Source organism: Rhinoderma darwinii, chromosome 3 (assembly GCF_050947455.1).
Source record: "Rhinoderma darwinii isolate aRhiDar2 chromosome 3, aRhiDar2.hap1, whole genome shotgun sequence".
Lineage (NCBI taxonomy): Eukaryota > Metazoa > Chordata > Amphibia > Anura > Rhinodermatidae > Rhinoderma > Rhinoderma darwinii.
This window is the reverse complement of record NC_134689.1, coordinates 200,968,974-200,985,745: the sequence shown is the minus strand read 5'-3', so window position 1 is coordinate 200,985,745 and position 16,772 is coordinate 200,968,974. Positions and strand designations below refer to the sequence as shown.

The window sequence follows — 16,772 nt, the reverse complement described above, 5'->3', positions numbered from 1 at the left end:
TCTTCCCTCACTTTGAAATGAAGCAATAAAGGAAAACGTTCACGTATGCTCTACATCATCTATTGGCAAGATGCTAATCCCCATTATGCAGGCACACATCTTCAGTCAGTTTCCCTATAGATTGAGCCAAGTTTTCACTGAGGCTCAATTATTTTGCTCAGATGACACTAGAGATAGCTTAAAGATTCACATTTTACACATCTAGATCTTGTAAAAAGTTACCCAGGTTTTGTTTAGTATGAAACATCCTGTAATGCATTTCCAATCTTTCTGAATAAACTAGAGTGCAGAAGTAAAATAAATACATTTGACATTTACAGATGACATATCTTACATTAGTTTATAGGGTGTTTATAAAATCAAAGCATCGGTGGCCTATCTTTAGAATGGGCCAGCATGTGAACTGTGAGGGCCCTTCACTGCCCCCTCATAGCAGCAACGAATACACTGCCGCCCATGTCTGAGCCTATGTTTCTGGTACTGCAGCTCTCAACCGAATGTGGCCGAGCTGCCGTAGCAAACACAGCTGCGTGGACGAGAGCGGCGTCAGAGTCTGCAGTAAAGGGCCAGTTAAAGACCCTACATATCAAATACGGAGGGCCCATTATAAGGATAAGCCACCAAAGTTATAGCCTGAAAAACCCCTTTAAACTCAGTGTTCACAAAGTTTGGAAGCTTAATAGAGCTACTGAAATCTCAAGTGATCAATTCTGTGACAAGCAACTCTTGATTGTTGGTCATGGTCACCAAGAGTAGGTCATTGCCCCACGCTGATCATTTTGTAGTAAATTGTGCACATTTTTTGGCCTATTTTTTTTAATGGAAAAAGCAATCTATTGTAGCATAAATTTGTGATATTAAAGGCGTATTCTCCCTTATAAAGCGATGGCATATAACTAGGATATGCCATCACTTTCTGATCAGTGGAGGTCCGACCTCTAGGACCCAAACTTCATCCTGAGAATGAAGGAGCCATATTACGGATTTTTCTGCCCAGTGTCGCTCATGGCCACCTGGCTGTGCAGGGAATTGCAGTCGGTCCCATTCATTTGAACAAGCCATGTTGCCGTTCCAGGCACAGCGGATGTGCAGAAAAAACAGTGAAGGGGAGGCAGCACTAAATCAGTGCTGCGGCCCTTTTATTTTCAGGATCAGTGGAGATCCCAGAGGTCGGAATTCACTTCACCTTTACACATTACCTTTAAAAGGTCATATATGGCACCGACAATCCAAATAAATAATTGTGGGAGTTGCCAAATGCAGTCATTTATGCTGTAGAAGACATAGAACTAGTAGGCAGCTTTTGCCTCCTTGATTAATTTATTAACAGCAAGGGATCCAGAAATAAGACACGGACTGGCCATTGCAAGAACAAGAATGAAAGACCCAGTTAAGATCCTCCAATGTAATGATGTGTCTCTAAATACAAAGATCAGACTTCTCTAGGCCATGGAGTTCTCTGTGGCTCTATATGGTTGTAAAAGATAGACAATGACAAAGATGGACAGGAAACATATTGATGTCTTAACTCTGTTATATTTTAGAAGTCTTCCAAACAGATAGATCATCAACCAAATCAGGCCTAATGACCTTTTATGTGGGCAGATTTCCTGCCCGTAACGAGCGCCAATCGTCGATATAGCAAATCGATCAGTGGTCGCTTAACTTCTATTTATGCGGCAATCATCATGAGGATGCAAACTCTATGGGCATATGAACAATAGGGATGTGTTACACGAGGAGACATGCTGCAGACAAAGAATGATTTTTTAGGGCCGCATAAAAGATGCGATCAATGATAAACGAGCATTTGCTTATTTATTCGCGGATTGCTGGGCATGTTTACACTGGGTATCAAAAAGTGAAGTGGCTTACCACAAGACATATCCAGTCAAACATATCACAGTCCAAATTCTCAGATGCACGGAAGCCTGTCGGCTCACAGTAATTCCAAATATTAAAAAATTTAGAAATCCAGCACCTGTACTAAAATGTGCTTCTTTTACTTCCATATTATTAGAAGATATTGCACTAACGATCAAAATATAGCATGTTTCTTTTACTCTAAGGTTCTTGATCGCAGCATGCCGTAAGAAGAACATGCTAGATTTGGATTGTTACTGCAACATATTCTAAATAATATGGAAATAAAGAAGCTAATTTTAGTATAGGTGCTGGATTTCTATTATTTTTTTTATATGTTTACACTGGGCAATAATTGGGATTGAAAGTTCATCGGCCCTAACCCTTCTACTTGAAGCCACAGTTGTCCAGACTGAAGCGATCTTATTTCGGACATATGAAGCGAAGCCCAACTTCACTAGAAAAGACAACTATGCTTGTAAAAGGTGGAGGGAAAGAGGCAGACCAGCAACAAAGTGGTTGGATAGGATCACAAGTAGTATGAACATGCCCCTGAAAATACTGAAGAATTAAACAGAAGACAAAACATGGTGGAAAAACACTATCCACACGCTCTCCAGTTGAAAACGACTGGATGGCACTTAATAAGGGCACTGGCAAACACTATGAATGAATGTGGGAGCTGCCAATAACAAAAATTGAGAAGAAGTTGTTTATGCTGTTTTATCTTCATTCAATTTCTATGTGAAGGGGATACAAAGCAAATATAGTAGATAGAAAACACAAAACACAACTATACTAAATTACAGCAAGATATTATAATCAAGAAATATATATTACTAGCCTAAGTTTGGGTATTAACCAAGATGAATTTCAAAGAACTGTAATTTTACCTTTACTTTCAGGGGGCTTAAACAAAGTATCAGGAAACACGACTGACGACTCCAAGTCTTTAGGATAATCTTCATATATCTCATTAAACTGGGGGACTTTGGCTCCGCTGAAATTCGCCTTGTCAAATATGTCTACAGCAATGACTGGAGAAAAGAAGACACAGAATTAAGGGTATGGATTACATTATTACTGCAAACAAAATGCCTTAGTGGAAGATTAATTATATTATTATTTTATTTACAGTTTGACATGTTTTCATCCTCCAAGAAATTATTCTTAATGGTTTTCATAAAAGAGCAAATGTAATGATGTTACCCTAAGCAAGCATTGGGAAAGATCATAATATATATATATATATATATATATATATATATATATATATATATATATATATATATATATATATATATATATATATATAAAGAACGGTTATACCTACAATGTAAAGGAGATGCATTATATGCGGGATGAATTAACATGACATAAAACTAATTAGATGGAAAATAAACATTATATATTAAAGTGCAAACAGGCCCAGCATACTAGTAATACATAACTTCTAGGCATAACTTGATCTTCAATGTGTGTACTATGTTGCGCTGCCATACACTCCCTGATCAGGACTAAGCTCTTAAGATGTTTATGAGTCACCAGAGGCTAGTAAAAGTAATTTACTACAACTGACACACATGCTCGGAGATTTATGCAGTTTCTAGAGTCTCAGCCTTTTTCCCCCAATGCTAATTTGCATTATACATTCGGAGGATCCTTAAAATGCTATGGTATTTACATGGTGAATGAAGGAGGATTCTCACTGGAAGTTTACAGTAGCAAGCAGATTTGGGTGCTGAAAATTCCAAAATGGAATATAAGTCAAATTATAGAGCGTGCTGAGCTTCTTACAAATGAAAGGGAATGTCTTACTATTCCGGGGGAATACTCACTAATATTTTTAGCAACAATGACAAAGGGCTTCATATAAGTCTTTTTCATGTTCCGTGCCATGTTGCTGGCATATTCTTCATAATGTTTTAACAGGTGTGCTGTGCCCCCTTCAGTCCTCTGGATCTGGTCCCAATGTTCTTTGTTGCTGCGATCTAATATTATGCTGCCTGCATGGATGACGTTCTGTAAAATAAAGTATTAGAGGGACACTGAACAATATATTTACCACAATATCCTCCTTTAGCTTGTTTTTTTCTATGTCTTCTCTAATTAACAAAAAACAGAGGGGCTTAGGTTGCTCCAATGTTGTCAGAAACACCAACCAGACAAGCTAACCACCATTACACTGAGTATAGAGGGTAACCTGGAGAATATAGACCCTGTATTCCCTGACAAATTTGACGAAAGCCTTACAAACTGATTCTAGATTTGGTACCAACACGACAAATGACTGAACCTCGATGTGGTTCTGCCTCTCACATAATGGACTTCTTGGTTGCAAATTGCATTACTTACCAGTAATCCCTTAAAGCAGCTTTCAGTGGTAATTCTTAGCCAAGTTCAGAGATTACGGTAATTATTAAACTAGAAACCCAACACTCCTCTGGCTTCAAGTCTCGCTGTTAAGAAATTAGGACTTCCAAAACTCTGAGAAGAGTGAAAGAGGCTTAGAGCCCCAGGCAGCAGACATATTAACCTGTCTTCAAGGAACGTCGACGATCTTCAGATATTGTCCGTCAACAATCTGCCTTATATCTGACTGGCATCTCTCATTATTTACTGTTCATAAAGAGTTCGGTTACCTTAAATCCTCAGTATGTTTTGTACAACTGCTTTCCTCAGAAAATCCAATCTGAAGTCAGTGGTTGTTTCAACTACGCTATGATCATAAGACATAGTTATTGTAAAGTATGTAAACATATTCAGTAGCATGTGCTATTCTACTAAGAAATACAATCAGTAAATATACTATATAGAATGTATCTTGAGCAATTTAGAGAAACGTTATTCCTTGAAGGACTTTTCAGTGTATTCAAAGTGTACCTCCAATTAGAAAACAACTTTGCATAAATCAATAGTACATATAAATATTTAAAAAAAACTTTGTAATACATCACATTAGAGAACAATGACTCTCTTTCTCCACTTATCAGGCTCCATTCCTCTACCCTGTTTTATTAACTGTTCCCTTAGGAGGAGGAGAAAGTAGGAGACATGTTAAGACTGGGTTTTCACGTTGCAGTCAAAATGCTCTTTTTTTTTTAGCTGTGATTCCCGGCAAAAAAAAATAAAGCATTTTGATCACAACATGACAACCCAGCCCAACAATCTCATATACACAGCATACAGACATTATACAGCAGTAAGAGGCATTGTAGCTGGGAATCCAGCACTGGATGACATATAACTCTTACTAGAAGCAACATGAAGGAGATTACACAGCAGTCAGGAGCAATGTAGCTGTAAATCCAGCACTGGGGTGAGACATTAAACACATACCAGAAGCTGCAGCACATCTGTGTCCTAAGCTGGTCATATACTTCAGATAGCCATCGGCCGAACGATAGTTCGGCTGACAGCTATTCCTCCCAACTCCCCCATACACATGCAAGGCTGAGCGTGAATGCAATTACAAAAGGGAAAAGTAAGAAAGCCGATGCCAGACTCCTCTGGCAGCACCTTATCTATTTGCCATCAAAAAGATTGGACATGTTGAAACTCATCTGCCGTCGGGGGACAGTTGGTAAGCCACCATACACGCATTACATGGATGGTGGGTTTGGCCAACAAGCTAATTTGTATGGCCAGCCTTTCACTCTCATTCTTCAGTTTACTCCTCCTCCAGCCCCTCCCCTCACCATAGATTTGTATTGGCAACTGTAACCTGAGCTCTCAGTGGAGCTTAGAAACCGTATCCTCCCTGCCACGCTAAATACGAATTCAAAGTGAGTGAACAGTTAAAAAAAAAACAGGGGGAGGAAAGAAGCCTGATAAGAGGCATTTTTCTCTGATAAGATATATTGCGTTTCTTACATTCGCTTGTACTATTGATATAAGGAAAGTTATTTATAACCAAAGGCTTTTATACAATATCATTATTGGGTTTTCAATGTAATAAAAATGACATACAGTCATAAATTTCACACTTACAGTTAAGACCCTTTTACACTGGCCAACTATCGGGCAAACGAGCGTTCAAAGAATGCTCGTTCCCGATAATTGTCCTGTTTAAACAGGGCAGCGATCAGCAGATGAACGTGCAAACGCTCATTCATCTGCTGATCGTATCGTTTTATACGTGAAAAATATTATCGTTGTCATCAGCACATCTCCCGGTGTAAACAGGGAGACGTGCTTGCGACATGATGCAAATGTATGGGGACGAGCGATCGGAGTGAGGAGTACTCGCCCCCATATTAGCTTCTTGTGAAAGGAGCAAACGAGCGCCGATCAACAAGCTGACTCCTTGATCGGTGATCATTGCACCGGCCAAAATGGGCCGGTGTAAAAGTACCTTAAGTAAACGGAGGTAGACTACCCAATGAATGGATAAGACTAATTTGAGTATAACAATATGAGATGGTATCTACCAGGATAGGAATATGTATATACTTCACAAAGCATGTAAAACAAGGTTGAAACTTTCAAAACGAGGGTAAACCAGGTATTTGGAAGGGAGGGGGGTAAGTCTCGGACAGTGAGTGGAGTATAAAAGTTAGTGAAACAGGAGATCTAGGGAATACTGCTCTAGCTAAAATATGGGCATCAAACGGATAATAATGTCTTTGCTTGGATTAAATTAAATGTCTTCGCACCACGGGGTCCAGATGTCCCTAAATCTCTCCTGTCTGTCCTGGAGAATAGAGGCCATTTTACGTTAATCATATACCATGAAAGGCAATGTTTGACTTCAGTAAGTCCAGTGTATGTTAAGAGGGAAAATGAGAGCATAGGTGCCTATCCTGACACGAGTAACTTTTGGGCAGGACCACCAGGTGTGAAGCAGGTCTCCCAGTGTTTGACAGTCCCAAAAACGGGAACAGTCAACGCTTTGAAGTTTGTTTCCATTAAGAGGAAATTCAGGAGGGATTTGGAGGCAGAAGTCCATGAAACTTATATTTATTTTTAAGCACATATATTCAAGCCATTACGATGCAATGAAGAGGAAACAGTATATAGAATGTAGCAGATGAGCTCTGCAGTACCATATAGTGCTATGTACAGCAGGTAAGCATACCTCATTAAATTCCACATCTCTAGTTGCAGCCAAGTCAAAACCTTGCTGTTGGCTCTCATATTGCAGCACCCTCACTAGCATCTGATAGCTGGTTCTGATGTCATTCCCATAGAAAGACTTTGTGTGGTTGGTTGCATTCTGCAGGATTCTAGCGATCTCTATGGATTTGACACCATCTAAAGTAGTCTCATTTCGGTGAAGCTTTTCATTCTGTTAAACAAATTGAGACTTAACTGCCGAGTGTACAATAATCATACATTATTTTGTTCACAATCGAAATTATTTTGTATTCACAATCTATTACATGTGCACAAACACACAAGTTATAATGGACTGATCATTTATATGCAAAGGTAAGCACCATCTCATTAACAAGTTTATGTTACTTTTATGCCATTTTGCTGTGGGCTGTGCACAAAACAGATACCCCATTGTTGGCACGAACTGTACAAATACTTCTAAGCATACCATAAAGTGTATTGGTGTTGTGCAATTAATATAAGAGGTATAACATCAGCACAAGACATGCACAGGATTCCTGACATTCATCTCAACAAAGTGTGTTTGTAGAGCTGAGTACACAGGCTTCAGGCTGTCAGCAAAAGAATAAGAGTCAATTTACAGGAATATCCATTATTGAGCAGTACCCAGAATAAGGCTGGCCATGCACTTCACCAGGGCACCCAACACCATAAGCCCATTAAAAAACAAACACACATACAATTTGTAATGGACATGCAAAATAAACAACATTTGATAGACTTATCCAAATTAGTATATAGCAAGAAGCTAGTATAGATAGCAAATACTAAAGAATCAGCCTTATTTTAAGGCACAGCCTGGGCATCCAGTACCAGTGAAATCCAAACCTCTGGCTGCTAGAGTATTCTGGGTCAGTTGTATGCTTTATTAATAGCTGGACTTCTTTGTTGCCTACCAATGGAATATCTGTAAACTGCATGCCACAGAAAAATACCCTCTGAGATCTCTTCTCGAGGCAAGCAAACAATAGTGGCCAATTTTGTTACTGGCACCACTGCAGAATCTGATGCAGCTTACCCCTCCCTGTATTGTGTGTTAGAATGAGAGAGTGTAGGACAGGGATGTTAAAATAAATGCAGTGTTTGGGCAGCATAGTAAGGCTCTTACCAGGGTTTTCAGTTCCAAGAAGGTCAGTGTGGTGCAGTTGAAGAGTTCGGAAGGAAGCCAGCCTTTTTCCTCACTACAGTGGCGGATCGCATTCCCTACAGAAAACAAATATAGGAGCTAAACAAAACTATAGGATGAAGTCTTATATAATACGTTACCTCACCATAGACATGCTAAGTATTCATCAGAGGACCAACAAGAATGTATGTACATGTATAAACTACACAGCTCTAGTTGTTCTTTCTTTTCATAGTCTTGGATCAAGACCATGATAAGATTTTGGTATCCTTAAAGAGGCTCTGTCACCAGATTATAAGGGCCCTTTCTCCTACATAATCTGATTGGCGCTGTAATGTAGATAACAGTGGTTTTTATTTTGAAAAACGATCATTTTTGAGCAAGTTATGAGCAATTTTAGATTTATGCTAATTAGTTTCTTAATGACCAACTGGGCGTGTTTTTACTTTTGACCAAGTGGGCGTTGTACAGAGGAGTGTATGACGCTGACCAATCAGTGACCAATCAGCGTCATACACTTCTCATTGTACCAGCCCAGCTTCTTTCACTGCACAATCACACTGTAACAATGGGCTGGAACAATGAGAAGTGTATGACACTGATTGGCTTTTACACTGGCAAATTATGGGGCAAATGAGCTTTCATAGAATGCTCGTTCCTGATAATGGGCCTTTGTAAACAGGGGAACGATCAGACGATGACCAAGCAAACGCTGGTTCATCGGCTGATTGCATTGTTTTAAATGCATAAACTTTTATCATTGTCGGTAGCACAGCTCCCTGTTTAAACAGGGAGACGTGCTGCCTACGCGACAAAACTGTATGGGGACAAGCGATCGGAGTAACTAGCGCTCGTCCCCATTCATAGCTCCTTCTGAAAGAAGCAAACGAGCGCCGATCAACGAACTGTCACATCAGGCCATGTAATACTACGTTTAGCCTCCATTTTTCGACACCACACAATTTTGTACCCGTGTATTGGTTCCTGTTCAAGCGTGGGGGTGAAAGTAAACACAGTGTAGTGTGGCTTCCTGCAAAATCTATCCTACACATCATAAAGATACGTGTTTTGTTCCTTACTGTCGACGAAAATACTACATCAATAAACAGCACCGATAGACAAGCACATATAATTTGGTCTTGTGTAATACAGAATATTGATATGTGAGCTTAGTGATATATTTTATTATAATATACACAATTGGAACATAATAAATGATAAGGAATTTCGAATATATAAGTCCCACTAGGGACAGTGAGTGATGACAACTTCTGTACAACGCTGTGGAGTATGTTGGCGGTATACAAGCAACAGAAATCCGTAAATAGACTAGTTATAGGATAAGATCAGCTGTATGGCCTGTCCTATGGTGATTTACATCATGCTAGTTAGATGGGTGTTTCTGACACAGGGCTGGTGGAATTTATCAAACATTTGTCAAGTCAGTATTTAAAGCTAGTCTTGTCTGGTATGGTTGGAAGTTTTATATTACTGGTCACACTGCACAGATTTTCCTCAGGGCAGTAATACAATGACAGTCTTTTTATAGCACCCGAACTGACAGCTTTTAGTATCATCAAACTGTAATAAACCACAAATAAGGACTAACTTCCAAATGCCCAATCGTGGATAGCAAAACCCCCATACTGAGATGAATTAATACAGCATAAACATAAAAGTGTAAAAAAAAGTGCAACAGTTTAGTTCCCTTGAAAATAAAGCATGTTGTGTAATATTAAGCGTCTCATGCATTAGTGGCCGTCACAGGTAAAGAAGAAGTTACCCAATAATGACATTGCCATTGTACTTGCTGCACTACTGAGGAAATACATTGTCTGAGGTGCAGGGTATGACTCAGAGTATAAATTATTTAATATTGCCTAACTATTAATGTCTACTGTTCACGTAATGGATGGGAAAGAATAAAGTGGTGGGTGAAAAAAAGCCTTCTGTAATTACGAGGAATTATCGTGTCTACAGCGCATCTGTGTCCGTGCTCTTCAAAAATGTATAATGATCTGATTTACAAAGGAGATAATCCTACAAGGTGACAATTGTAAACTAGAGCGGGGTTGGCAGAGAGAATAATTCTGAACTGTGAAGAGTACCTCAAAAAATGTTAACAAAAAAAACTATAATACAAATGAAAAATCAACATGGGCTTTTCTTATTTAGATTTAACATACCTTATTTTTTTTTTTACAAATCCCTATTTTTTTCCCACAGCTGTGGAGTCTGATTTCTCATTTCAAACTTCACAAATAATATAAAAAAAATTCCCTAAGATGAGGAGGATGTTTCAAAACGTTATTATTTTATTCTCATCCAGTCAAAGAGTTTGTCAACACACTGCGAAAATACTGCGGAATTTACCACCAGATTTTCTGTGCAGAAATTCTGCAGCATTTTCGCAAGAGAAATTGACATGCTGTAGATTGAGAATCCGCACTGCAAATACATTTTTGCACTTTTTTTTTGCATATTATTTTCGCAGCACGTGAATGAGATTTGTTAAAATTTCATCCACTTTGCTGCTACTGTAATACGCTGCAGATTTTTTCGCAATGAAAACCATCGCAGATAATCCGCCGTGTGCACATACAGAAAATGTATCAAACTAGACCGTCAGTGCAATCCTGAAACAAGGCTGTTCAGCAGATTGCAACGGTCTCATACAGACGACACATGGTGTATTCTACTGCTGCTCCGCAGGCCCTGTCAGCAGAAGATTCTCACCAGCCCTGTAGTATCTTACTCACACCCACGTCTAAAATAACCAATTCTAATAACATCATATTAGGACATTGGTAGTTAGGCAATTCCAAATATACTCTTCAATGTCTTCAAAACAGAGTTTCACTTTAACACTAAGGCCTCATGCACACGAGCATAAATTGTACCGATCTGCAATACATTGGTCATAGCCTACTAATGGCCCATACGGGTGATTATATACGGATGCACACAGTGGTTTTCATCCTCACAAATACCATGTGAATACGGTTCCTCTGTGAGGCACCATATAACAGCATATGAAGTCGTGTGTGCTGCTTTACGGGGTCCTTATGCATGCACTGCGGTTTGTGTAAAGCCTTAGCTTGAGATGTTTTTGTGGGGAGCCAGGCAATTAGGAATGGGATCTGGTAACAAGGACTTTTACAGCAAGTTCTTCCCAAAAGTCTTGAACATATTTTCATCACTGCTTAACTTTTCAGCATCTTTCTATGACGACATATAGTTTGTTCTCCAAGAAATTCCCCTTTTACTGTATTCAACTGCAAGCAGGTTACGTTGCTACACTCACCGACAGATCCCTTGGGACAGGGAACAGCAGCTGGTTGACCAAACTTGGTCTGTGGCCACCAGATTCCGGCCTCGAAGGCTTTGGGACATGCATTATATATCACTGCAATAAAGAGAGAAAACAAAATCACACCTAGTTCCAGTTTATGCCAGAAATTGACTGGCACATTGGACTTCCCACATAAATAATGAATAGATTTACCTCAGAAACACAACAGAATAAGGAAATGGCAGCATTGCAGAGAAATGATAACCATGCGATGTATGTACAACAAGCCTTATTATTATAGAGAACCACAATGGTGAAAAGACAATACCAAGGCAGACAGACTTTCTTTCAATGTAATGTAACATTTAATTTTGTGTCACCTTCTGCTGTTCATGAGCCAAGAACAATAAAATTGTCATAGACTCTGCAGCTGTTCACGGCCGACTCATCACGTGCCAAAAAGGGTTTAAAATAACAAAACCAACAGTGGCTTGTAGCGATTCAGTGGGAACACTGGCCATGGAAACACACATGGTTTCCTCTCTTGTCAGATTATTGTAGAGGAATACATAAAATCCCAATGGAAAACTTCTGTATGTACATTGGAAACTGAGCATCACCAACATTGTATTTACAGCTGTCTGTGTAGAAGTTATCAATTTGACATATACTATGCATTCAATATATACAATCCTACTTGATAGAACCACTGTTTTATGTCTTGCGCTCTGTATGGGCACTCAGGCCCTGGAGAAGCCCCTAACGTCACTGTCAATATATGGACAGTGATACCAGAAGCTACAATACGTCAGCGTTCTGGCCAGGGACTCCTGCCCCGTGGAAGCTCCTGACATCACTGTGCGTATATAGAGCTTCCACAGGGCCAAAGTCAGGAGGTAGACCGCTTCCAATGCTCTGCCCGACCGTGATGTCGGGAGCCTCCCAACAAATATATTTACCTGTGATGGATGCTATACAGTGGAATCCATCACCCATAGGCTCCCATGTAAAAAAAATTATATAGCGCGCTATACATTTTTTTTGCGGATCCCTCAAGAAGGAATAGCATAGTCCATTACACTATTTCATCCTTCATAAACAAGGCATACTGACGTATACCAGCTCAACAGAGACTAAAAGAACACTCTTTTGTTATCCATTGGGCACATAGAGCCCTATAGGCACTTTTATCATGTCCATACACACTTTTATCGTGTCCATGAGGAGCTTTCCGACGTACATGATAAACGTAGGGCACAGACGTGATGTGCACTGGTCCCTACATAGGATGATGCTGGGAATTAACACTGAATTCTATATTATAAAGATTTAGCTGGAGACTAATCTGTCAACCAATGTTGGTTAATGTCAATACCTTCACAGCCATCATTAGTGACCTCAGCAAAAGGATTGTCACAGCGGTTACACTGGCGTCCAATAACTCCAGGTTTGCATGAACACTGCCCAGTCTCCATGTCACAACTACGTTCATGTGCTCCTGAAGGGAAGCAGTCACATGGGTAACAAGTGTCACTGCCTTGTGGCCTGTAGTAATTTTCCTGCAAAAATAAAACAAAAATGGCTTAAAGAAAAGCCCCGGCACATGCTTGGAAAATCAAATACTAGCCAGTATAAAGCAGATGTAACTCGGGTTCTAGCAGGGTATAAAGCATCTCTGTAAATTACTTGGTTGGGGAGATACATTTCTATATCTCTTCCAATACTCAAGTCTGCTGAGGGTATCCTCAGCCCTCCTGAGTGATGACTGACAGCTGCTGATCTGCTCAGTGCTGCTGTATGTAGTGTAATGAGGAACTGTTCTGCCGACAGTCCTGTGTTTTCCGGTGCCCCTGACACCAATAATGTGTTTACCTGTGTACTTTACAGCTGCTGTTGTCTGCCCAGCACGTAACCTATGGAGGCTCCTTCAGCTAGGCAGAGATCCCATTCTCTTATACTAAACCCTCTGAGCAGCAAGGCTTTACAACTTCCATTATAGAACTATGCAGAAGCACAGAAGTAGTAAAGCATTGGTGCACAGGCGTTATCTCTGCGGTGGGCTCCCCCTAGGCAACCAGCAGTTTTATACAACAGATTCATTACATGGGGATACATGAGGCTGGATTTCAGTGAGAAAACATCTAAAACAGTAAAGCGAGTATATCACAAATTAGCTGAACTTGTATAAACGCGGAGCTTCACTTTAATGAAACGAGACATTTGACTGATCTTTTTATATGGTGCTTCCATAGCATCAACAATGATTTTTCAATATAGAATTGTACCTAGTAATTGGGATGACTGTGTAACTCAAAGACATATTCTCAGGGTCTTGTAGGACATATTATATACATACATATGGAAATCCTAACATGAAGGTGTACCGTATATGTATTTCCCACTCATCCTTACCTTACATCGGCATTCTCCATTTGTCTTATTACAATCAGGGTCAAAACCTTTACTGACATCACAGTTACAGGGTCCACAGATAGGATTACCCCACCAACCTCTAGGACAGGGCAAATCGACTCTGAAAGGGGAAATAAAGAGTCAGTCCAAATCTACACTTTAGATGAAACAAACATTCCAATGTAGAAGTAACTGCACCGTGTATTCAGCACACTGTTCGGGTAAGTAACTTTTCCCTTACTTGTTCTCACAGTATTGTCCATAGTAGCTTGCTCCACATTCACACGTGTATCCATGAGAAGAGCTTGGCTTTCGAGCACAAGTAGAGACATGCTCACAGGGGTTCAAGCTGCACACATCTACACAGTCTCTCCCAAAGAACCCTAAAGGAAAGAAGAGGATTCGGTTACATGTGCTGTTGGGCAGATGCCATATCAGTACAAACCTTTCAAATGACTAGATAAATAACCAGATAATGCTGAATATGTGTTCTAGGTCTGACAGCAAGTGAAGATCAATCCTTAGACTAAACCGTGTAACTGTTCTGAAAACAAGGACTGTGCTTTTTTCTAAATCTTAGTAAATGAACATCACACAGTGCATATTAGGTCACTATTTTACGACGTGGTACACAAGTAGATCAGTAACCAATGCTGATACATGATCAGTTAAAGGGGGATTCCGGTTTCAACAAATAAATGTTCTGCTATGTATTATGAAAAGTTCTTAATTAGCAGAATAAATTATTATTATTAATGCTAGACACGGTTGTTATAACCTCAACCATTTTCCACCTGTGGGATAGTGCATATGAAATATAGTCCATTTTATCTGATGGCTTGTGATAAAGAATGTCTTGAGTTTGACTGTATCCAGAGGTCAACAATGGTTATTCCTCATTATGATAGTCTCTAAATAACTTATGAAAGTGCAGTACTTTTAATGATGTGGATAATGGGGAGGGATATTGTAGAACGTAAAATAGTTGTCCCATAAAGACAAATCCTGTCCATATGCCATATTAGTCCATATGGAAGTCACAGAGGACCCGGCACATCCATGTATTACATGGTAGGCCATTGCAGGTGAAATGTAAGGCCTGACATGCCTTCCCCCGGCAATGGCAGTTGATCGCTGTGTGTGCTGCTTTTGCAAAGTGCATTTAACGAATATGCAGAGAAAGCTCCCAGCGTATACATTAAACGTGTTCATAGAAGGCAAAAGCGGGTCCTTTTGGCCACAAGTTGAGATGGTGTACGTCAGTATAATGCAAAAGAAAAAAAAAAGTATGGAATAACATAGTAGACTACACTATTCCATGCAAAGTTATACCGGAAAAGAAATGTATACCACGCAGTATCTTTTTACAATGGGACCATACGGGCGACGGATCACACTATGTGCCTATACACTGGGATATAGCGCAGCCTCTGTCAGCAGTATGATTCAGGAGATCCTCGTGACATATACCTCTGACATACACTGCAAACACAGTATGTACAAAGCCTAAGAGAAGCCGAAACCGCGATAATCAGCTCTATTTAGAAACCGTACAAGGTGCTCTTAATAGCTTCACACTGTAAAAACTTTTACAAAAATATATTCTACTCTTTGCCACACTTGTTACAAATGTAAAGTCTATGAAGCCACTCTTACCTGGCTCACAGTGACAGGAAAAACTATCCCACTCATCAGTGCAGTCACTGTTGTATGGACACGGATTGGCATCGCACGGATTCTCCATTTCGCAGCCACTTTCCACGTTGATAACCTCAGCTTTATTCATGTTAAGGGTTCCTATATTTGTGGACGTTTCTCCCATTCTTACTCCCTAAGGGATATTTTAAAAAGTTGTTTACGCCAATGACTATGGCATGACAGTGATGCTTTCACTTGATGCAATGATTCATGATGGTAATTGACTTTATTTTAATGTCCACTGGAAAAAGTGCAAGCAAATATTGTTATCTTTATTCATCCAAGAAAAAGCAAGAGCTATTTTGATGTGATGATCTATATGGGAAATGCATGTGAGATGTTCCCATCCTTACAAAAAGCAACAAAATACGTAGAGTAATAACCTCTTCAATGATAATCTAGTGAATACAGATACTATTAAGTAAAAGTTACCTTCATGCAGCCAGTAAACCCCTGTGTTACATGGCCGTCTGAACCAGACAAACCACCAACAAAAATGGCCTTCAGTTTCAAGCCGGGCAGATCATTACCAATTTCCACAGAGTTCTGTCAATACATAGAGGAAAATAGTTTTATTGAAACTAGATATAGAGAAAGAACCAATTTTGTGGATATTATAGCTGAAACTCCCTTATGGCACAATCCGTCTTTGCCTCATGTCTCAAATGCCCTGGACCCTCAGTTTTGGACGCTGCGGGGGGTTGAGCGGGTTGGTGATATGTATGTGGATGGGAATATGAAGTCTTTTGTGCAACTGCAGTCTGATTTTGATATACCCAGAAAGTCCTTTTTTAAATTCCTTCAGCTTCGCCACGCCTTGCAAACTCAATACCCGCCTGGAACTAGGAATATCTCAGATTTTCCTCTCATTGGAATTTTTAGGTCCCAGGGACCTAGGGGCCTGATCTCAGTGATCTACTCTTTCCTCATCCAGGCTAGATTAAAAGCGACACCGTTGGTTGTAGAGACGAGATGGAGGGAGTTAATTCCGGAGATATCCTCCGAAATATGGATTGACATGTTAAACTCACATACACTAGTTTCACCAGCCGCCAATAATAAGATGACACAACTATTCATTACTCATCAGAGCTATCTGACTCCCGTACGGCTACACAAGATGGATAGATGTCCGACTGCTGAGTGTCATAGGTGTAGAATCTCCAGAGCAGACTTTTGGCATATGTCCTGGGCATGCCCTTGGATCTCCTCTTTCTGGGCGGATGTGATAGCATTGATATCTGATATACTGCAGATGCCGAT

The 16,772-nt window shown here is 39.9% G+C and overlaps 1 protein-coding gene across 3 annotated transcripts in view; it reads right to left on the bottom strand.

Annotated features, from left to right (window-relative positions):
* Window positions 1-16,772, bottom strand: part of CELSR1 (cadherin EGF LAG seven-pass G-type receptor 1) — a 142,833-nt gene that overhangs the window by 22,306 nt on the left and 103,755 nt on the right. For all 3 annotated transcript variants that reach the window (XM_075857228.1, XM_075857229.1, XM_075857230.1), the window contains exons 11-20: window positions 15,942-16,055; window positions 15,468-15,642; window positions 14,053-14,194; window positions 13,812-13,932; window positions 12,775-12,958; window positions 11,412-11,513; window positions 8,090-8,184; window positions 6,941-7,150; window positions 3,702-3,885; window positions 2,757-2,900 (exon numbers count right to left, since the gene is read on the bottom strand). In XM_075857228.1, the coding sequence (XP_075713343.1) occupies window positions 2,757-2,900; window positions 3,702-3,885; window positions 6,941-7,150; window positions 8,090-8,184; window positions 11,412-11,513; window positions 12,775-12,958; window positions 13,812-13,932; window positions 14,053-14,194; window positions 15,468-15,642; window positions 15,942-16,055 (1,471 nt within the window). The remainder of the gene's footprint in view (window positions 1-2,756; window positions 2,901-3,701; window positions 3,886-6,940; window positions 7,151-8,089; window positions 8,185-11,411; window positions 11,514-12,774; window positions 12,959-13,811; window positions 13,933-14,052; window positions 14,195-15,467; window positions 15,643-15,941; window positions 16,056-16,772) is intronic.